This window comes from Camelina sativa, chromosome 8 (assembly GCF_030686135.1).
Source record: "Camelina sativa cultivar CO46 ecotype springtype chromosome 8, ASM3068613v1".
NCBI classification, from domain to species: Eukaryota; Viridiplantae; Streptophyta; class Magnoliopsida; order Brassicales; family Brassicaceae; genus Camelina; species Camelina sativa.
In genome coordinates, this window is record NC_141887.1 from 21403 (window position 1) to 43523 (window position 22121).

At 36.3% G+C, this 22121-nt stretch overlaps 4 protein-coding genes and 1 pseudogene across 6 annotated transcripts; 2 read left to right on the plus strand and 3 right to left on the minus strand.

The window, feature by feature from the left end:
- Positions 1 to 651: 651 nt before the first annotated feature.
- Positions 652 to 5634, minus strand: LOC147939529 (protein TORMOZ EMBRYO DEFECTIVE-like). Its single transcript, XM_087460493.1, has 14 exons — positions 5170 to 5634; positions 4872 to 5054; positions 4575 to 4736; positions 4200 to 4417; positions 3797 to 4079; positions 3551 to 3685; positions 3199 to 3317; positions 2580 to 2736; positions 2174 to 2420; positions 2014 to 2090; positions 1729 to 1848; positions 1485 to 1615; positions 1224 to 1398; positions 652 to 1136 (listed from the first exon to the last, which is right to left on the minus strand). The coding sequence occupies exons 1-14, from the start codon at positions 5464 to 5466 to the stop codon at positions 819 to 821; spliced, it is 2622 nt and encodes an 873-aa protein (XP_087316619.1). The 5' UTR covers positions 5467 to 5634; the 3' UTR covers positions 652 to 818.
- LOC104769964 (inositol-tetrakisphosphate 1-kinase 1) lies at positions 5603 to 7300 on the plus strand. Of its 2 annotated transcripts, XM_087460508.1 has the most exons (2): positions 5892 to 6324; positions 6413 to 7300. In XM_087460508.1, the coding sequence occupies exon 2, from the start codon at positions 6451 to 6453 to the stop codon at positions 7045 to 7047; it is 597 nt and encodes a 198-aa protein (XP_087316634.1). In that variant the 5' UTR covers positions 5892 to 6324; positions 6413 to 6450; the 3' UTR covers positions 7048 to 7300. The 2 variants fall into 2 exon arrangements, with proteins under 2 accessions (XP_010492601.2, XP_087316634.1); XM_010494299.3 differs by having other exon boundaries at positions 5603 to 7300.
- A 5495-nt stretch (positions 7301 to 12795) lies between these two features.
- LOC147939530 (transcription factor MYB93-like) lies at positions 12796 to 14863 on the plus strand. 2 transcript variants are annotated; one of them, XM_087460505.1, is made up of 4 exons: positions 12796 to 12860; positions 13099 to 13373; positions 13788 to 14480; positions 14621 to 14863. In XM_087460505.1, the coding sequence occupies exons 2-4, from the start codon at positions 13111 to 13113 to the stop codon at positions 14655 to 14657; spliced, it is 993 nt and encodes a 330-aa protein (XP_087316631.1). In that variant the 5' UTR covers positions 12796 to 12860; positions 13099 to 13110; the 3' UTR covers positions 14658 to 14863. The 2 variants fall into 2 exon arrangements, with proteins under 2 accessions (XP_087316631.1, XP_087316632.1); XM_087460506.1 differs by having other exon boundaries at positions 12803 to 12842.
- A 920-nt stretch (positions 14864 to 15783) lies between these two features.
- Positions 15784 to 21093, minus strand: LOC147939531 (SART-1 family protein DOT2-like). The gene is made up of 13 exons (XM_087460495.1): positions 20568 to 21093; positions 19571 to 20137; positions 18981 to 19119; positions 18842 to 18884; positions 18531 to 18644; positions 18342 to 18438; positions 18190 to 18256; positions 18043 to 18102; positions 17343 to 17952; positions 16662 to 17044; positions 16346 to 16566; positions 16168 to 16252; positions 15784 to 16069 (listed from the first exon to the last, which is right to left on the minus strand). The coding sequence occupies exons 2-13, from the start codon at positions 20125 to 20127 to the stop codon at positions 15992 to 15994; spliced, it is 2454 nt and encodes an 817-aa protein (XP_087316621.1). The 5' UTR covers positions 20128 to 20137; positions 20568 to 21093; the 3' UTR covers positions 15784 to 15991.
- Positions 21045 to 21925, minus strand: LOC104705973 (octanoyltransferase LIP2, mitochondrial pseudogene; annotated as a pseudogene).
- Between the last annotated feature and the right edge of the window lie 196 nt (positions 21926 to 22121).

Here is a 22121-nt window from a genome sequence, read left to right on the forward strand (position 1 = left end):
ATATCAATGACTGTAAAATTTTGGGTATTAAATGAACTGATATCTATGAAACCAGAAATACTTAAGTTTGTAAGTTGCAATGTTAAGGAGATGTCAGATGGTAAAAATAATGAAGCCTAAAAAAATTGAGTAGAGGGAATAATGAGAAGGAAGTGAAAATCCTCGTGAAGCATAAGATTATGTTTTATGTGATGCATGACGTGTATTACACAGATTCTAATTCTATGATGAATTAATATATTAATATGGCCGTCGATGTTTACGTTATTAATCAGTATAATGTTTGTTCCCATGACGCGAATATACGCTGACGTGAAACAAAAGTACTCTACAAACAGAAACAACAAACACACCCATGAAAGTAGTATATTTTCATCAGGGATATTACAAGTTCTGGAAATAAGTTATTACTAGTTTGGCGAGATGTATAGTTTGTTCTGTTTTGCTAAGTTTTCGAGAGAGAGAGAGAGAGAGAGATATATCTCATTGGTGATGAGTTTTTACAATCAAATGCAAGTTTACAAATGGAACGGAACAATACTGGTGATAACAGAAACTTGAAAGCCGCTGAATTCTGAAATCTGAAAGACAATACTGGTAGTTTCAGTGGAGGGCAGGAGAGAGCCACAGGGGATAAATGAGATTGTTGAATTTTGAGAAAAAGTCAGCAAGTGAAACTCTTTTAAATGAAAGGCTTAAACGTTGAAAGACAACAGCACTTACAAGAACCAATTACACAAGGAAACTAGAAATACCAAAATTGGGATTCCATCCCTCAAAATCTCAATCAAAATATAATTCATACCATGGGATTTAACTCAAACTGCGACTACGCTTCCCTGAGCTTCGGCAATTAGTCTCTTCTTACTAGATCTGTCTTTGGATTTCTGAGACTTTCGTTTCCTCGAAGGAGTCTCCTGGTTTAGCTCTTCTGTGTCTCGTTCCATTGCAGCACTGACCTCTTTTTCTTTCTTCTTGCTCTTAGGATACTCACTCTCAGTCTCTGGATCAATTACTGACATCTCTCCAAGTGTGTAGTCTAACAAGAAGCTGCTTCTTACAAATCTGTCGATTCTATTATAATGCCTCTGGGAATATGGGATTAAACCTTCCAGGAGTTCTCCAATTCCTTTTATCTGTCGAAAAGTTCCCAAGATCAAGCCAAAAGTAACCCATAATATTTACTGCTAATTGATCTTTGACTTTTAGGTTAGAGACCATACCTGAACAATTTCAGTGGGAGGAAGTATGTTGAAGGTTTGGTAAAGAACAAACTGAGCAACGTGGCATAGCTTTGGTTTTGTGTTCCATTCTCGGACATATTCAAAAAGCAAACGAAACTCTTCCTTTTCAAGTCCTTGAAGAGCTTTCACAATCTGTTCGTCTGATTCTCTTTTCCTGTTACACCAATTGCGCGTTAGAAAAGGAAAAGCTTAATATCGAGAAAAGCAATTGCTACGTGTTCATGAATGGATGGCTTTTACCTGCAGAGACCAGCAAAGAGTTCGAAGACTTTGTGAGGCCGACGAAGCTGAAATGCTAATCTTATAGCTTTAGTGTATTCAGCATCTAAGACTGCGTTTTCCAGCTCTTGACCTCTCAAGATTGCTTCTTCCTGTACAACGGAAGTGGTTCAAGATGATGGTCGAACTAAAATATCAAGTATACATGACAGCTCGATGGAAACCAGATTATTAAAACTTAAGTAAATTAGTGAAATTGACAGACCTCTTTCCGGAATTCGTCTTCTTTATCAAAAGCTGTTGAATCATGCCATAAATTAATAACTGCATCACCTCCTCCAGTTGCAATCATTTCTGTCTTCTTTCCGACAGCTAAAGCCCATACCTGTAAAAGTTAAAGAGAAATTTGTCTGAAAAGAATATCAAGAGGACTACGACTAATGGCAATGAACATGTTCCATCAAAACGCTAGAAATAAACACCTCGAATACTAATACAGGCAGACCAAGATATGGATACATCAAGAAACCAAGTAGACTGTTTAAGTTACCTTGTCCTCGTGCTGGTCATATGTGGCAATGCATTCGCTAGTGTTCACATTCCAAAGTTTCAATAAACCATCGGCACCTACAAGTGCACAATTAAATGTTAGACTAAAAAAAAAAGAACTTATGACAAGAACCTATGACATTCAGGGTAGTGAAACTTACCACATGAGACAAACTGGGTTCCATCAGTGATGAATGAGGCCCTAAGTACACTTGAAGTATGACCTTCAAATGTTTTGAGGCATGAACCATCAGATATAGCCCATATTTTTACTGTCTTATCACCTGACGCTGTGATTACGCACTGATCAACAGTTGAGAACTCAACAGAAAAAATCCGCCTCTTATGTCCTCTAAGTGTAACAACATGCACCAAGTCTGGTAGTCTCCATATGCTAGCCGTACGATCCTGCAAGACAGAAACTAACAGTCAGCGCTCAATGCATCTTCATTTAATAGGAGAGAAAGAAAGATATATTTCTCAATTCCCCTGCATTTGATAAAGGTTCACTTGAATGAGATCTCCACAAAATTAAACAGAAGAGGTTTGCTCATCATATTTTATTACCTCAGAACCAGTGCAAACTAAGCTATCGTTACGAGCAACAGCCACGGAATTGATGTCTTTATCATGGGCAGCGACAACACTTCTAGTTTTCAGATTAACTGGCTCCTCTGAGTCCTCTGAGATACCATCAAGGCTCCAGACCTTCAGTGTGCGATCACTAATCCACAGTAACGTATATTAAGAGATTAAAATAAACTAAGAGAAAAATGACAAACTTGGAAGTGAATATAACAATAGATAAATATCTCTATTGTTAAAAATGCAGACAAGTTCTACACCTTCTATCATGACATGGACGTGTCCATATTTACGTACACATTGGTTTAAACATCAATCATATTTTCTAGACTACACAATCTCTATACTTCTTATCTGGTTGTAAATTTTCTTTTACAGCATAAGGCCTGACAGTAAACAGTCAGCATTTTACAACTGAAAATTGATCCTTTCTTATATTTCCCCAGAATCCTAATCAGGATTTCCTCATTGTTAGAAACAATATATGCATACACTAGAAGCATCATTACTAGGAACTGCCTACAGTATTCCCATGCTGGCAGTACCATGCTTCATTTATATCAAAATAGAAGGTATATGCAATCATTTACGTAGCACGTACCCACTGCCACTGACAAAGAAACTAAAGGACTTCTTCGCAAAAGCAACTGCTAAGATATCACCATTATGACCCGTACCAACTCCAATGCAAGATTTGCTTGTTGCATTCCATAGCCTTACCTGTACAGTAATCAAATATAAGCTAACCGACTCCACAGATCACTCTAACAGAAAAGGCATTTTGGGGAGTGATGTGCATGAAAAACAGAAATGATATAAGCAACAAACAACCCTGAAAAATCTGAACAAAAAAACTATCCCTAATAGTATGTGCTTTGCCACCAAACTCGTAGAAGAAGTCTCAAGGGGGACAGAGTTTATGGAAAACTACCAAGGTCAGTAAATGGTCTTACAGTTTTGTCTTTACTTCCAGTTACGACTAGAACATTCCCAGAACTAGATACACAAGTGTCAAGGGACAGAACAACTTCCTTATGGCCAGCTAAAACGTAGGAACATGACATTGTTGCAACATCATAAACACGAACCTGCACATATATTTGCAAATCTTAGTCCATTAAATAATCAAAATGACTTGATTATACTCCCAGAAAAATGATCAAGCCAGCATGATGCAGAGTGCAAAATACTCGGGTTACCTCCTCAAGATTTGTAGCTACTGCGAGAAACTGTTCTTCATCACCTAGAAACTTCATTTCAGCTATTTCTTCATTATATCCAACAAGCCTCTTGCTTAGCACTAACTCGGATTCTTCTGCATTTTCCACAACGGAATAGAAAAAGAACTGCTGATCAGCAGTCACACAAAGCAGTCCGCGATCAGAAGGCAGCATAGCAGCTGCAGTGAATCCCCTTTTAGATTCCTCGTCATCCGAGCTGACAGTAATATCCGACGACTTTTGCTCGTAGAGGCAAACTGAACTGTCAAAAGTGAAAAGCCAAAGATCTTAACACAATTTTCCTACGCTGGATAGTTTATATAACTTTACAGCAAACATTAATCACCGCAACAAAAACCTATTAAAGGGAATAACGGCTCACCCTTCAGACTTCCAGAGTCGCACAACACCACGTTCACCAACAGTAATAAAATATGTTGCTAGAGAAGAAGAATCCTTCTTTTTACTCTTCTGATCCAAAGAAGTAACAAATGAAGCGAAAGGCGTCCCAGAAGAAACTGTTGTCACAGCTTCTAGAACCTCAAACGTTGCAACAGTAGTCTTGCAGCTATAATCATGAAGGTCCCACACGTTTACAACCTGTGATCAACCAATTAAGTTAGCACCACTGATCAATTGAACTTTAGAATAAAGGCAGTACTCAAATGTCTCATACCACTTAACAAAACACCAACAGATAACAATCCTACTCCTGAAGTATGTAACTCAACTATACTAGAGAGTGCTTAGAACTCACTTTATCTCTTCCAGCACTGAATAAAGTCAATCCATCCACTGATAGAGCAATTGAAGTCACAGCTGAAAAGTGCTTCTCCAAAATGGCAAGACATTTCTTCTCAGTATTCTTAGCCATAAGATCCCAGACACGAACTGTTGAATCATCACTTGCGGAAATAAGCTACAAAGAACGCAACTCTTGTCATCAAACATATATGGAGTATAGCTTAACAAGAATAACACATCTCTTTATAATCGAGAAAGTCTCCCCCTTTATAACAGAAATATTACTCCCCAGACAGAATTTGTTACTTACGATATTTTTGTTTGCGTCAGGATGGAACAAGATACTTGACACAACTCCTTTATGGCCTTTGAAATAATGAGTGCAGAAACCACCATCAACATCCCAAACAAGCACTTTCCTATCAGCTCCGGCAGTAGCTAACAACCCTCCAGATGCGTGGCAAGCCATACCCATCACAGGTCCCTCGTGTCCCTGCTCATCATTAAGCACAAATTATATATATATATATATATATATAACAGCACAAGGACAACAATAGTAATCCGGACGAGCTCAGAAACACCAATTACAGAACCAATTTGAGTACCTTCCAAGAGCGAATACATTTCAAGGTTTCCAAATCCCAAACTCGAATTTGTCTACTATGTCCAGCAGAGAAAAGGAACTTATCGTCAGGACTAAGAGCCAAAGCAGTGAGCGTATCCGAATCTCCTTCAATCGTGGATTTCACCGACGAATCCGAAGAATCAACGATGTTAATGGCGTCACCACAGGCGCAGGCGATGAAAGAACCATCAGATGAAACAATGAAAGGACCACCGCCGTAGAACTGTTTTAGAGATCGAGAGCACTTGTAGTTCTTCTTTAACGAATGAGGAGCCATCACGACGGCGAACCCTCTTTCTCTTTCCCGTCCGGTGGTGAAGAAGAGAACGTTTTAGAGCTTTCCGCGAAGTAATAAGGTAGCCGGAGAAAGAATTAGGGTTTAAGCTGCTCGCTTTTATATCTCTCTCTTTTTTTTTTTTTTAATTGGTAGTACCAAATTACGCGTATCCGCGTTTGCAAAACGTTTGAAATAAATATCCAAGCCCATTAACAAACAGTACAATGGCCCATAATAATTAAGAAGCACTCATAGCCGTCCATCTGAGGAAAAAGACCTACACTAGTCTTCTTTCTGACACGTGTTAAACATTCGCCACTTGCATCTTCACACGTACCAATATTCGATTCCACACGTGTACAACATTCCCTTCTCTCTCTCTGTTATTTCCATCTCTAGAAAAGGCCACAAACCAAAAAAAACCAAACTTTTCGATTCTGTATGATCTCTTCGATCTAATCGAGTTCTTTTTTTTTTCTTTCTAAGCGTGCCGTGTAGGATTTCACATCTAGGGTTCGCTAAAAGCTTGAACCTTTTTCTCTAGGAAGAGGTTTTGATTCCCCTGGGCATGAATTTTACCCTAACCTTGTTACCTTCGAAACCGAACAGCCAAAGATGTCGGATTCAATCCAAGAGAGATACTTAGTTGGATACGCACTCGCAGCCAAGAAACAGCATAGTTTCATCCAGCCTTCTTTGATCGAACACTCGAGGCAACGAGGCATTGATCTGGTCAAGCTTGATCCGACGAAATCGTTGTTGGAGCAAGGGAAGCTTGATTGCATTATCCACAAGCTTTACGATGTGTACTGGAAAGAGAATCTTCAAGAGTTTCGCCACAAGTGTCCTGGTGTTCCTGTAATCGATTTGCCTGAGGCTATCGAGCGATTGCACAATAGGGTTTCGATGCTTGAGGTCATAACTCAATTGAGCTTTCCTGTTTCAGATAGCGAGAGGTTTGGTGTCCCGGAGCAAGTTGTTGTTATGGATTCGAGCGTTTTGAGCGGTGGTGGAGCTTTAGGGGAGCTCAAGTTCCCGGTGATTGCTAAGCCGTTGGATGCTGATGGGAGTGCGAAATCTCACAAGATGTTTTTGATATATGATCAAGAAGGGATGAAGATACTGAAAGCTCCTATTGTGTTGCAGGAGTTTGTGAACCATGGTGGTGTGATCTTTAAGGTCTATGTGGTTGGTGATCATGTGAAATGCGTAAAGAGAAGATCTTTACCTGACATCTCTGAAGAGAAGATTGGGAGATCGAAAGGGTCTCTTCCGTTTTCGCAGATATCGAATCTGACTGCTCAGGAAGACAAGAACATAGAGTATGGTGAGGATAGGAGCTTAGAGAAAGTGGAGATGCCTCCGTTGAGTTTCTTGACTGATCTAGCAAAGGCCATGAGGGAATCAATGGGTCTCAGTCTCTTTAACTTCGACGTGATTAGGGATGCGAAAGATGCTAATAGGTACCTTATTATTGATATTAACTACTTTCCTGGATATGCTAAGATGCCTTCTTACGAGCCTGTGTTGACGGAGTTCTTCTGGGACATGGTCACAAAGAAGAAGAAGAATCATGTCTGAGAAAAGGTCTGCCAAAAGTTGAATAGCAGGAACATTTGTTGCAACTGCCATTACAAGCATCTCAATTGGTTCTGGCCTGTGGTGACTAGCTGCTCTGCTAATTTTCATTTGGATTCTTGAACTTGTGGTTTTTTTTTTTAATATATTTTTTTAGTTGTTTCTCTTTCGTTTACTTCCAAGTTTTGCAAGGCCTTGTTCAAATGCATAACTGTTGCTACTCTTGAAATGCATTGGATCTCTAAATTCTTGGTCATTTGCTCTCTTCTTAACTATTGGTAGTACTAGTAGTGTAGCTTGTGACTTCTCTTTCAAGCTTTAATGGCACCTATTTTCCTCAAGTCTGTCAAGGACCTTGTATGTTTTCGCCAATTTTGAGGTGTAAGTTGATTGGTAACCTTCCCTCGAATATGCTTATCCATTCACTATGTTCTAAATTGTTTTACGATGCTAAGCTCTTTGTATCGGTCTTCCATATGAACAAAGAGACATGGAGATTGTTTGCAAGATATACTTAGCGAAGCTCTTTGTACTTGTATATGCGTCCTATGCTTCTTGTTTCTGCCTTCTTGGTGCAGAACTCATGTCAGATAGATGTTCATTGTTTGTGATCGATCATCTTTTTAGTAAGGTATGTGATTGTCTAAACTGCAGCATGAATCTCGTGGAATGGTTTTTTTTTCCCCTGATAAAGCAAACTTGTCGTATGTTCACTTCTGGATTTGAAGATTCTCATAAGATGTTTAGAATGGCTTACATAAGATAAAATGAATCTAGAAGCATTTGTCACATCTGTGTTTCTCATTTTAGTGGATGTCCTGAGAATATAGGTCCCTAGTTTCAATGGTTGATTTTAATAATCCAAAGGTTGAACTTGAAACCAGTGCTTTAGCTTCTCCAGAATCTTATACTCTTCTGATTTGATGTGTGCATCATATGCATATTCCTACACATATGTGTGATTCTAAATTGGGGTTGGCAATTGTGCTTTAGCAACTTGGTTGAAGCTGATAAGTTGATTCTGGACAAATTTGAGATTCTTACTTAATCTCCATTTTTCGAATAAAGTAAAGGTGATGATTATATAGATAACAGAGAGAGAGAGAGAGGTATAAGTGTTGTTATTTTATTTGTTTCTTTATTGGTGAAATCAGCTAGTGAGTGATTGGATTGTTTCGACTTATTAGTTTCTCAAGTTGAGAGCGTGGGATGGAAAATACATGAAAGAGACACATGAGTGTGTGTGGTTCCTATGTTCCTACTACGGTTTCACGATCAATAATAATCGTGTTTTCGCTATTCTATAGGTATTAATAATATTGGGCTTTCGACATTTATTTGTATGTTTGTTTGTTTACAAGTTAGTGTGGGTTGTTTTCATGGTCCCAAGGTGTTCCTCTTGCCTCAATTGATCTGCCATTTTATTGTTTAAAATAAATCCGTTGGATCTGATTAATCTTTACAAAGAAGAAGATCTCAGTCATCGATAAATGCCATTTAATTTAGATTTGAGTGTTCATTGATTCCGGGTTTGTTTTTGTAACCATTCAACAACAATTACGTGACAATATCTCGAGGTTGTAATTGTGTAATTAACATCCTTAATTAGATCGAATATATGAATTAGTAATCTGTAAATAATAACGGATGTTTATGTAAATTTGTCTACTCGTTATAGTATCGTAATTATGTTTTTGAATTTGTGTATAAATTACGAAATAATTTTGAGATATATACCTTTCGAAAAGCCGATGAGCTTTTGGATTTCTGCTATATGGAATCCATCAAATTGATAGAGAGGAATATGACCTTTATTTGACTGCATCGAACTTCTAATCCCTCACGCCTCAAGGTAGCTAAATGTAAGCTTTTTTCACTTTCTAAATATTTTTAAATACTACTTTCTCAAAAAGGTCTACATATATAGTCCTTCTCGTAATATTTGACCTGTACCGTAGTCGACTTAGAGAAGGTAAAATCGAAGACTTATCTACGTTATATATTTGACATGGAAGTCTTCGTTTTAACCAACTCTTTTCATTTTTAGTTTTATTCCTAACCTAAAAGTACATGCGTAAGGTGAAATAATTCATGGGTTATTAACTTATTATACGAGTGTTTGATTAGTTATATCCCAAACCACTGCATAATAATTCATTGTATACGTAACTTCTCCCAAGTAAAAGTAAAAGTTTTTTTCCATGTAACCGCAGAGTTTAACTTTTTCTTTATATGTTTATGAATGTAGTGGTCTACAACGTTGACGCACCATCCTACTAACTAATTGAATTACTAAGCTTTAGGTTTCTAAATATTATTTTGCGTATATGCATATAGCAATGTAACGTGCAAATCGTTTTGTAGGTTTCTTTTTTCAAAATGTTAGGTTTGACTCATACGCAAGAAGATAATATATACTGTCAGGTAATTATCATCAGAAACGGGTCACACTGATGCATATCGGAGTTAAATGTATAGATACAAAGTTTAACTTGGTTTTTCAGTATATGACGTGTGTACTGAAATTTTGTGGTGTTGGTTTCTGAAATTTTGGAGAAACTCAGGTACTTAAGCAAATTTTGTCCTTTAATAATTTTTAGTGAATGTCAATTTGAGCATTATAAAGAAAACAAGTCTTTAATAACAGCCTGTTAATTAGGTTTGGGTTTGCGTAAAAGTAAAAATAATCATATCATATATTTAAACGCAAACACAAACGTTAAAAGCAAACAAACATTCAGAATTAAAATGTCAGTGGTTTTGTCGTTGTACTAGGCAGATTTCTAAAACAATTGTTTCCAAAGCTTCTCTTGAGATCGAGAGATCCGTAAAAGTATTAGTCATATGTTGTGTGGTATTTGACTCGAATAAGTTATTGACCAAAATTTTAAGAATTTTGGTAATTTAAAATATGAGTTATGAGGGATAATTTTCGAAACTGTTGTGAGTAAAATAAGCATAAATGCATTATTCAATCAAAGATCATGTCCTTAAAACTAAAGCCTTAAGATTAATGAAGATGATATAAGTGTTTGGTTAGGGGAAGATCAACTGTAGCGTTTGTTGTCTCCTTCGGATTAGTTGGAAACTTCTTCCGTACGAATCTTTCATCTGTTTTCTATAAAATACTGTTATTATAATAAGAAACTTTTGATAGATTACAATTAGTTTCTTAAGAAATGTTTAAATTTGATAATTCCAAAACATATATAAATTAGTGAGTTATATGATAAATTAGTACGTATTATGATCGATCGTCTAGCTCGTTGTATCGAAAAAAAATAAAATCCGATGATCTGATAATTTTATATGGATATGGTGTTTTTATGGATCAATTAACGTCAACGTCGTAGCAATGAGAATGATTTTATATATGGACGAACTTAACGTCAACGTAGAAGCATCTAAAAAAGGCGATTAAAAATTAAGTGTTAAATAAGAATTAGTTTAGTCGTTAGAAGATTTAGGGTTTTCGCGGGTCCCAAGAGTTCATGTTTGCGTGACTTGATGTGCTTAAAACTAAATTTACACCAATAATCAACCACCAATATCGAGACGTTTTTTTTTTTTTTTTCTTTTCTTTTCATAATTTATACTTGATATAGCAATGTTCATATATCTGTATTTATACTATTTGCAGTATACGTACATTTATATTTATTTCTTCGTCAATATTTACTAGCTAAACCTCCAATTTCAATTTGTCTGCATTTTCCTTTTTGTCTAACTAATTTCGTGTTTAAAATTTATAGAGATCCTCGAAATATCCTCAATAACTTATAAAATTATTAACGCATGTGCCACATGAAAAAACATAAACTATGAAATTTAATTTTGATTAGTTCACGTATTATAAGCTTCGATTCGATGGAGTGTAAAAGTTTTATCTAAAGGGTTGTTCTCATGATGATTCCTGGAAACACTAGCTAGCACTCGATCTGCATGGCTCGTGTAGAATATGAAACACTTTTGGCTAAGAAAAAAGAAGAAGGTGAGATGTATTATTGATATGTGTTCATCTTTGGCAACTGTTTTATTGATCAGAACACGATATATTCAATGATGAACACAATAATAGTTTTTATTTGTTTATATATACGTATCATGATATATAAGTTGAGATACGTGGCATGGTGTGGATCGTTTGTTGACCAATGACCAGTAATGCATACTGTTGTGGACACTTTCTTCCAAAATCTTGTTATGTATATAATCTATAGTTTACTATCAAATACTATGTATATACACAATACAATAATAATATAACGTCTGACAAAACAAGTTTAACGTATCCACGTGGAAAATCTAAATGTATTTTTTCTTTTGTCGACAAAGCGGAAAACCTAATTTAATTTTTATATGTTGGTTCCATGTACGTATATTTTGGAAGGGACACAAACTTATATATAAATTATAATTGAAATAAATAAATAATTAAACGGGAGAATCATTGATAATGCAACATGTTGTACGTAAGTCATGATACTATACAGTGATCCTATACAGTATTCAACAAAACGGTCTAGGGCGGCTGCTTAGGCGCCCTCTAGGTGCTAGGTACTCAGCAGACGCCTAAATGACCGTTTAACCCGTTTAAAATTACATACATTTTATTTTAATATTTGTTTTTGATTTTTAAATTACATATAATTAAATTATTATGTTTTATATCTATATACGTAATTATAAACATTTATATATTGTTAATATAACTTAAATAAATGTATTTTTCTTACCGTTGTTTATAATTTATAAATTTTTTATTTTTATAACATATATTTCAATATAATTATATATATAATGTTTTATGTTGTAAATGCTTAAACCGCCTAAAAACCGTCTAGGCCCCGACTAAGCGTTCTAGGCGCTAGGCGTTGGGTCACCGCCTAGCGCTTTCTTGAACAATGATCCTATATAAAACTTTATACTTAGGGAAAAAACCTTGATACCACCCTCCATTGTTTACCACGTACACATTTACAGAAAAATTTGCTTCATTTTTTTAAACTTGTTAAATATCAAATCATAAAGTTTTTACATCTATATATTTCTAGGATAGAAAAAAAAAACAAAAATGTGTTTCTTCAGTGTGGCTAGAAAAAATTCCTAGATCAAAAAACACTAATTTCTCAGTTTGTATAATACAATTTTTTTTTGGCCACATTAGGTATGCAATGACAGTCTTTGGTGAAATTTGATATTTGGCGTAAATCCAAATGGCTAATTCACGTGGAAAGATATGCATAAAAAATGATCAAGACAATAGTAAAATATTGAAATTTCATAAATTATCTTTCACAAAAACATGCATATTTTTCTAGACCTACAATATTTAATTTTTAAAGGCTTTAATTTGATATGGATTAATTTTAATTATATTTCTATTATGTACACTTACAAAAAGCTTTATAACTAATTACATATCCATAATACGTAATTTTCTTTTGTACATTTAAAAAATTTAAAGGCTGTATCTACAAACTTCCTTTTGTCAACATATGGATTAGTTGCAGCAACTTTTGTGTACCTACATTGCTTCACAAACTTGATCATCTTCTTCTCTTTCTTTCTTTTTATTCTTCTTACAAAAATATTTTGATAAAACTTTCCACAATGGCATTTTCGTTATTTATCAGGTCATCAAAGTCAAAAGCTAAACTAAGATCTTCTCCCTCCGACAAGATACAAGACACGAAAGCCCTATTTAATGCAATGATCACACATACACACTTACCCTCATTCACTAAGATCCTTAATTATTATTTTGATCGCCTGCTTCATCAAAATTTCTCTCCCTTGTAAGTGCTCTTCAACAGGTTCGACGATACATATACTGATATAAATACATACATGCATGCAAACATATACTTATCTTTCTGCTCATACACGTTAACAAGTACAAGTTCATATGAATTCAATTACGGTGTTTGCTTAACTTATATACTGTTATCTCTCTTAGATTGATGTAATTCTACATTTAAGCTTAATTATTTATTCAAGATTAATTCTCAGGAAAATAAATAACATATATATATATATATATTTGTGTTATAGTACGTAATTATAATGGGGCGCTCACCATGTTGCGATGAGAATGGGTTAAAGAAAGGGCCATGGACACAAGAGGAGGATGAGAAACTGATAGTTCACATTCAAAAACATGGCCATGGAAGCTGGAGAGCTCTTCCAAAGCAAGCTGGTTTAAACCGATGCGGGAAGAGTTGTAGATTAAGATGGACTAACTACTTGAGACCTGACATTAAGAGAGGAAATTTCACTGAAGAGGAAGAACAAACTATTATCAACCTCCATTCCCTTCTTGGAAACAAGTAATGAATCACTTTTTTTTATAAGTCCTTACATTGATTGGAAATTAAACCATTTGTTAATTCTTCTAGTCAAATCTTTGATTATATCTCACAAGTGGTTTAAATAGTTAGTGTGAAACGAGCTAGGATTAAGTTTATAACCAGAATAAAGAGTAGTCTGATATATGAAATATATAATGAACATATATATTAGTATATGGCTTATGGATGAAAGAATATAATTGTCATATATATACCTACTACACTGGTTTTCTCTAGGTGCATACGTCTGTAGCCATTTTTTCAATCTTGAAAACTAATTCTTGTTATGACTAAAAGAAATCAATATTAGGTATTAATCTTAAACTAATCCACTAACTAGGATAATATCAGTTTGATAAATTTTTTAAAAAGTTTTGTATGTGTTTCTGAAAGGTGGTCGTCGATAGCTGGTAATCTTCCTGGGAGAACGGACAATGAAATAAAAAACTATTGGAACACACATTTGAGAAAGAAACTTCTCCAAATGGGGATTGATCCGGTGACCCATAGGCCAAGAACCGACCATCTAAATGTTCTAGCTGCTCTCCCACAGCTTCTCGCGGCCGCAAATTTGAACAGCCTCTTGAATCTCAATCAAAATGTGCAACTGGATGCGACAACTCTTGCTAAAGCTCAACTGATACACAACATGATTCAAGTCCTTAGCACCAATACCAACACCAATCATCCTTCTTTTTCTTCATCAACCATGCAAACCAATAACAACAATCTCTTTGGCCAATCCTCTTACTTGGAGAACCAAAATATATTTGGTCAGTCTCAAACCTTCTCTCATATTCTTGAGAACAATCATGATAACCCTTTGGATTCTTTAGCTTCCGGCCCCATTCAACCCGATTTTCAAGATGATCATAATTCACTCCCTCTGTTGGTTCCTGCTTCTCCTGAAGAATCTAAACAAACTCAAACGATGATCAAGAACAAAGACATCGCGGAGTACCATCATCCTGATCATACTACAAACCCTTCATCATCAAATTCGACGTTCACACAAGATCATCATCAGCCATGGTGTGACGTTATTGATGATGGAGCAAGTGATTCTTATTGGAAAGAGATTATAGAGTAAGTCCTCTTACAGTATTCACCCACATACATCTTGTTTTGTGATCACATGAACGTTTTCAGTGAATAATGGACGGTTCGGGGGGGGGGGGGGGGGGGGGGGGGGGGGTAGTCTAATGTTTTAATTCTTCATTTTGCAGGCAAACGTGTTCGGAACCATGGCCATTTCCTGAATAGACAAGACTGGAAAAATAATTAAAGAGAGAATACTTTGATAATTTTATTTGTTGTCAATAGAGTTAAAAGCATATTTGTTGTTCACTAATCTTCCTTACATTTTGTTTTTTTAGGACCATTGTGTGGTAAACCGTGTTCTTGTACAAACTTAATTACTGTACCTTACCGTATTAGATACAAATGATTCGTGTTTGTAATTACTTTAATATTTCTAAATTATATATTTTGATGAAAATACAAACGTTGATTTTTTTTTTTTTTGTTCATCCATTTGGATTTCTTAATTAAAAGGTAAATAAACATACTACATCGACACGTAAACGCATACGCAAATACAAGTAAAACAAACAAGCTTGTGATGTCTTCTATTAGTTGTATTTTTAGTCAACCAAGTAAAACCAAAACAGATTCTTGAGTCTCCCAAGCCGAATAAACAAATAAATCTGATTACTTTTGGATAAGAAATATATAGTTGTACTTTTGTTTGTTTTACCAAATATAATTGAAGTTAAAAGATTTAGTTGGCGATGGGTAAGAAGAAGTGAACTACAAAATATCTCTCGAAAGTGACACAACCTTGTTTTCGTTTTGACTTTGGTAGGAGACAAAAGGGTTTAAATGAACAAAGCTTTAGTTACATATATTACGCTACATGTCTCGTGGGACAGAACATCTTGGCACTATTTTTAATCTCGCGGCCGAAACTAAAAGTCATGAACATTTTTTTGGTCAACCGACTCATGAACACTTATGATTTGATACTAAGATGGAAAGGGTAAATTAATTAAATTAACAAAATTGAATACTTTCAGTCAAAGGAAACATCGTCTGCAATATTAATTCAAGTTAAACACTCAACCAACCACATTTCATTTTTGGGTTGTGACAGGGAGATATAAAGAGAAACGTGTTTTAACGATTTAATTGATTTTTTTTAGCAAGGTACTAGATTACTCTCAAGAAAATATAAAGCCAACGGTTAGATTTTTAATCTGGTTTAATTTTGTCTGTCTACACCAAAATTCAGAGAACTTTTGAGTTAATTTCTACTAAAGATATATTGTTTTTTAATTTGTTGGGATGCGATAAAAACAAAATTTTAAAAGGAAAAGAAACAGAAGTGTGATTTTAAGAACTGAAACCAAACCAATTCGCGTTTTTGGCAACTCCATCAAAATATCATCAGTCTCCGCATGAATTTATATATTGAGCTATGTCTTCTTCTAAAGACTGTAACAAAAGATCAGAGACGTAATCAGAATCCTGAAAATGAGTTTACCAGAGACAAATCGATGTGAAGCAAAGACGCAAGCAAGATTATCTATAAGTGTCCTTCAAGGCTTTGGTCTCTTTGGTGGTGTATCCGAGTTTCCAGGCTCCGATTTCCGCTTTATTCCCAAGAAATGCTCCACCTGAAACGTTTCATCGCAAAAGATCAATACTAATCCTGAATAAGGCTTAAGTTGTTAAAGAGGAATGTATTTTTTTAAAACATCTTAGATCATGTAACCTTTTTGTCACCAAGCATTGGTGTTAAGCTTCCTGGAACATCCTTCTCAACAGTCGCAAACCCGCTCTGAGGATCACTAGTTTGTCTGAAAAATGTAACAAACAAGTGTTAGTTAAAGGAGCGTCACTTCTAAGTGATGCCTAAAACTAAAACTGAATGATGAATCATCTATATATACCCTGGTCTGACATGGCCACTGAGGACAAGGTAAGGGGTTTTCAGTTGAGCTTGAGCCTCTCTCATTCTTTGAACAGATTGCGATGGTGTGTCTGAGTTTTTCATTTGCTTTAACTTGAGCTCTTCCTGGTACTGTTTCATCCGTTTCTCTTCCTTCATTTTTCCAGGTCCCTTCCCGTGAAATTTGTGAGAGAGTAATCGAAAGGCTTCTTTTGGAGTTAACTGTTAAACAACAAAGATTTGAAGATCGATTATTTTACATATACACATAAGGACGAGTTTAATAAGAGTGAGAAACAAAGCTTCAGAAAACTTACAGTTCTACCAAACTCGTCAGTTCTCTCAATCCTGATGTCCTTGAATCTATCTTTAGATTCTTTAGTTCCTTCATCATCCACAATACCCACGAGCTTGCTCTTTTTCTTGTCCATATTTCTACCACCCCAATCGACCTTTTCCTTTAGGGTTCCTCGGTCTTTAAGAAGCTTCAATGCACCAGATAATCCTTTTCCAACCGCAACCTCATGTATAGTTTCATCAGGAGTTACCTCTTTAGTATCTGATGAATCTTCTGCTGCAACCATATCAGTATCTTTTACTTCTGTCCAACCATCGGGATGCTCTTCTTTTACTTCAACAGGAGCTTCGGGTGCTACATCTTCTTCCATAAACACATCTTCGCTTTCAGGCTTCCGCGCAACTGAAAGACCACATCATTAGATCAAAAACTCCATAACCACTTCTAAAGACTAAGCAAAGTTTTGTCTAAGAAAAATAAGTAATCAGCAGGTTGGAGAACTGATTAGAGTAGCCACAAACTATTTGCAGACAAATCAAACCCCATGCATTGGGTTAGTATATGCATGTGTGAGAGAGAGAGTGTCTTTGTATGACACCAAATAAATGTTTCAAATAACGTAGTACTATAGCAGATCAATATAATAGAGGCAAAACATAAATAACAGTGTAAATGTGTCAGAAGATGATTTAAAATTTACCTTCATTGCGCTGGAGACCCCAAACAAAGTCCCCCATCTCTGTGAAAACCACTGTATTTTCTTGTGTTTCATCCCCGGTGGTGCTATTGTCATCTGTTGTCTGATTGGTGCTGGAGGCCACAAGATGTGCAACTGCCTGAGGACCAGATCCAGCTTCCTCTTTCTTAATGAGAGCTAACCTCCTAGCTTTCTCTAAGGATTTATAAAGATCTTCAGCATCATCGGCCAACACCATACTCTCATCTTCATCTCTTTTAATAGGCTGAACTTGTTCCCTTCTGAGTAGTCTGGATGCCTCATCAGCTTTAGCAATGGCTGTCTGATAGGCATTGCTCCGTTTTTCATACTCGTTCCTTTCTTTCTCTTCATTCATGGCCTGCCTTTTGCCATCTTTACGAGAACCAAGATCTTCAGCTCCTAATCCCGATGCAACAGCTTCTGCTTCAAGCAAATTTAAGTCCAATTTATCCTTTTTCCGCAATTGTTTCTTTTTCTTGGGTTTTTTGAACTGTAGCATTTCTTCATGTGAGAAGTAATCTGATGTGACTTTTGCTGACGAGTTAAGGTCTTCAAAAGTATTTGTTGTCTGACCCTGAATTCTCTTACGTAGCTGATAGGTAAAACATGAAAGAAAATTAATACCACTAGTGTATACTTACTACGGTCCATTTAATATTAAAAAAGTTAGAAAGAATAGTACCTCCTCCAGCTTCTTCTCAGCTTCACCGGTGAAGCGACCCTGTGCATCCAATAAGATCCCCTAAAGACAAAAACAGTAAAATCGATTATTCCAATGGAGTGCCTATAATTCTGGTATTTGAGTAATCCGCTAGAGAGAGTAACTTACCTCATCCGTAGCAGGCTCATCGTACTGCGGAAGCATCTTCTTTTCTACCGTGGGATCATCATTAAACCTAAAAATCAATATCATGCATTTCAGTCTTAAGCAACACAGATATGCTAATTAAATGCCATTTGAAACACAGATATTTAACTTACTTGTCATCATATATTCCCTTTTTCTTCTTGGCTGCTTCATAAGCTTCATTTCGACGCTTCTGTTCTCCAATTTCCACATTTTCTAGCATGTCAATCTCTGCCAGAATAGTTACAAATCTAGTTTATGACACACCCTCACATTAACCATGCTGATAGCATAGACGAAAGAGAGCATTAAAAGATACTAACCATCGTTAACGTCTCCATCAGCAAGGACACTTTGGTCTTTTAGTGTCAAGATAACTGCTCCACCTTCCACCACTTTCTCCAAACCATGTAGAACTTTAACACCGGATAGATGCCCTGTTAACCAGAATGTGTCAAGATAAAATTATCAACCAGAACACATCACATGAAGAACTTGATTTAGAAAAGAAGAAAGAAAAAGGAATCCTATGGTATGATAGAATACACGTATCATTATACTTATTTGAGTTTACATGATTAGTTCCTTTGACGATTTAAAGTTAATGGTGAAAGAACTGGAAAGGAAAACATACCGCCATCCTCGCTATCTTCATTTCCACCTTGATTAAGGTTGTCCTGAACAAATATAAGATAGGATTAGATTAATAAAATGACAACTAAAAGGAAGTTATGGAGAAATAAAAGGATATGTCCAAGGAATGGAGATAACACCTGCTCCTCAAATATTCTCGAGAGTTGCTGTGCCCTTTGCTTCTCAGCATTTCTTTTTTCCTCAATCTTACGGCTCCTTGCAACCCATGATAGAGCATCAGAAGCATCTTCAGCTTTCTTCTTTCTTTCCTCTCTCATCCTAAGGAAGAAAACAAAAATCTTTTTAATTCTTATATTACCTGTACATCTAGATGTCATATAACATAGGAGAAATAAGCAGAGCCTTGGACCCTTTCAGTAATAACACAGAACTGTATAACAAGACAAAGATTATCATAAGATATACAAAAACAATACTCAGTGAGTAAACCAGACTAATTAGTAACCAGCAAACTCAACAGCAGCACTTTATAGAATCAAAATCAGAAAGTGATGTTCTTACCATCTATACTAGGTGTTATAGTAAATTATAAAACACGGCCACAGCATCAAACAAACAAAACGAGCACAAGAAAGAGAGAGGATACCCAGAAAATCACTCAACCCAAAAGTCATGGAAAGGCAGAACTTTCTCAACCGTAAGATTTTAAATACTTGAAATAAAATTTCAAAGATTGAATAGTTAACAACACAAAGCAAGAATCACTTACTTCAAAATGCGATTCTGAAGTTCCAACGCAGATGCTTCTTTGCCGCTTGATGTAACATCAACATTATCGTCACCTTCATTTAGACCTCTGTTGTCATAATGTTCATATCTTTCAGCAGCTTTTTGAGTATCATCATCATCTTCATGACCTTTCTTACTCGCTCTCTCCTTCATTCGTGACCTATCCTTGTCTTTTTCTTTCTCATTTTCTCTATCTTTATGATTATCTCTTTCTTTCTCCTTCTCCTTTTCTTTTACGCGATCTCTGGTTTTTTCTTTCTCCCTCTCTTTATCTCTACCTCTAGAGATCTCCTTCTCAGTGTCTCCTTCTCTATCTCTTTTTCGGTCCCTATCTTTCTCCTTATCCCTGCGGTGGTCCTTTTCCCTTTCACGCTCCTTATCCTTGTTCTTTTCTCGGTCATAGTCCTTTTCTTTATCCTTGCTCCTATGATCCTTTGCTTTCCTCCTTCCATCTCTGTGTTCTCTAACAGGAGAAACCTCGTTGTCAGCTCTCTCTTCCCTGCTTTCATGCCTCGATTTAGACTTTTCAACTTCCATCTCCAAACGCCTACATGAATACCAAAAACTTCAATCAAGACCAAATCACCAAATGGAACAACTCATAAACAACAATTAACAGTGGTCGCAGACTAGAATGAGCAAGATGGGTAACAAAACTACTATTCCTGCAAATTGATAAGCAGATACAACAACCAGCTACATGTGAATTACTCCGACGACGTACTTGTACAACAAACGTTTCCCAAAATCCCAAACAACACAATTAACGAGTAAAACCCTAACCTAAGAAGAATTTCATTAATATTGGGGAAAAAGGTAGAATCAAATACTGGTTCCGGTTATAGCACCAAGTAAAAGTCCGGTGAATAGACGGAAAAGGGAGCACCGTCAAGCAATATGATATTCATCGGAAACAGAACGCGAACGCAAACTTCCGAAAAGAAAAGAAAAGTGCAATAAATTCCGATTCGAGTTACCTCGAGATCAAGCCTTCAGTGGAAAGTGCTGATATATTCGGATCGACGGACAAAGAAGGTTGAAAAAACTCAGAATTGCTTGAGAAATTTCCGAGGGTTTACAGAAAAATTGCGAGAGTACACCGAACGAATAGAGCAGAATAAGAAGAATAAAGCCCAAGTAACTGTGAAGAAAGTGAGAAGATAATGCTTTCAAGCCAGAGAGATGGCGGTTAAAATCATACAGCGGACGATCGCAAGCTCGCCGTGGAAATAGACGGAGGCGACGAGAGGAGAACGAGTGTGCAAAAATAATGGAATAAAAGAGAAGATATACGTATATATAATATTCCGGTTTAAATCTTAGTCGGTATAATTTTGAACCGCTTTAAGTGGTTTACCAAAAAAAATTCTCGTGACCGCATCGGTTTATGTGAAGACTCAGAAGTCAAAACCGGCTAGTGTGACTTGTATCATTGCAATGAGGTAAACCAGAGATTTATAAAACCGATTCTTGGCAATGAAAGGTTTCTTTAGCATTCAAGAGAAGACAGAGTAACTAAGATTAAGACTGTGTGTATAGATAGATAACAAGACCAAAACCGGAATAGATTAGAATTTATAAGGTTGCTTCCAGTAGGATGAAATCACTTTTGGGAGATGAAGAAGAGATCAAACCGTATTATTTTATTCTTCATCTTTGGGTGTCCAAAATGACCGAGGAGGGATCTTCCTTCCACACAACATCATCATAAGAAAACGCTTTGGCCAAGCAAGTAATCAACTGCTTATGAATCACTTCTTCAGAAGGAAGCAGAGCATCCGTCTCTCTTCTCAAAGATGTAACTTCCTTACCAGCAATCCCACAAGGCACAATGTGCTCAAAGTAGTTCAAATCAGGATCAATGTTAAAGGCCAAACCATGACAAGTGATTCCAGAAGATATCCTAACCCCAATAGCACCAATCTTTCTATCCCCGACCCAAACCCCAGTCTCACATTTGTTTCCTGCACGAGCTTTCACGCCATACATTGAAGCAAACTCGATCATTGACCGCTCCAATGTCTCCACATAGTTCCTAGCACCAAAACCGATGCTGCGTAAAGAAATGATGGGAAATAAGATGGCTTGATGAGGGCCATGGAAGGTGATATCTCCTCCTCATTGAGTATAATGAAGTTCAGCTCCAATTTTTGTAAGTTCAAATTGAGGGATCAGTAGACTGTGATCGGTTCTACGTTTTCCGAGTGTGTAAGTTGAGGGTATATGAAGTTTGATGAGCTTTTCTCTCGGAAACTAACTTGTCTTGGATTTTAAGGGATTTCAAATAGTTGACAGTGCCTAGCCTCCAAACCTCCAAGGTTCTAGGGGATCTCATTCCCTCCCTGCACAGTATCACAGAATCAATGATTAAAATCACTTCAGCTCTAAATACTAAGCTTAAATATGAAGATTACTAGAGCCAACACACACAAAAATTCTTCTTCTTTGCATCAAGAGGAAAGTGCTGAGATGTTCGGATCGACGGACAAAGAAGGTTTAAAACACTCGAGCTCGCCGTGGAAAGAGACGGA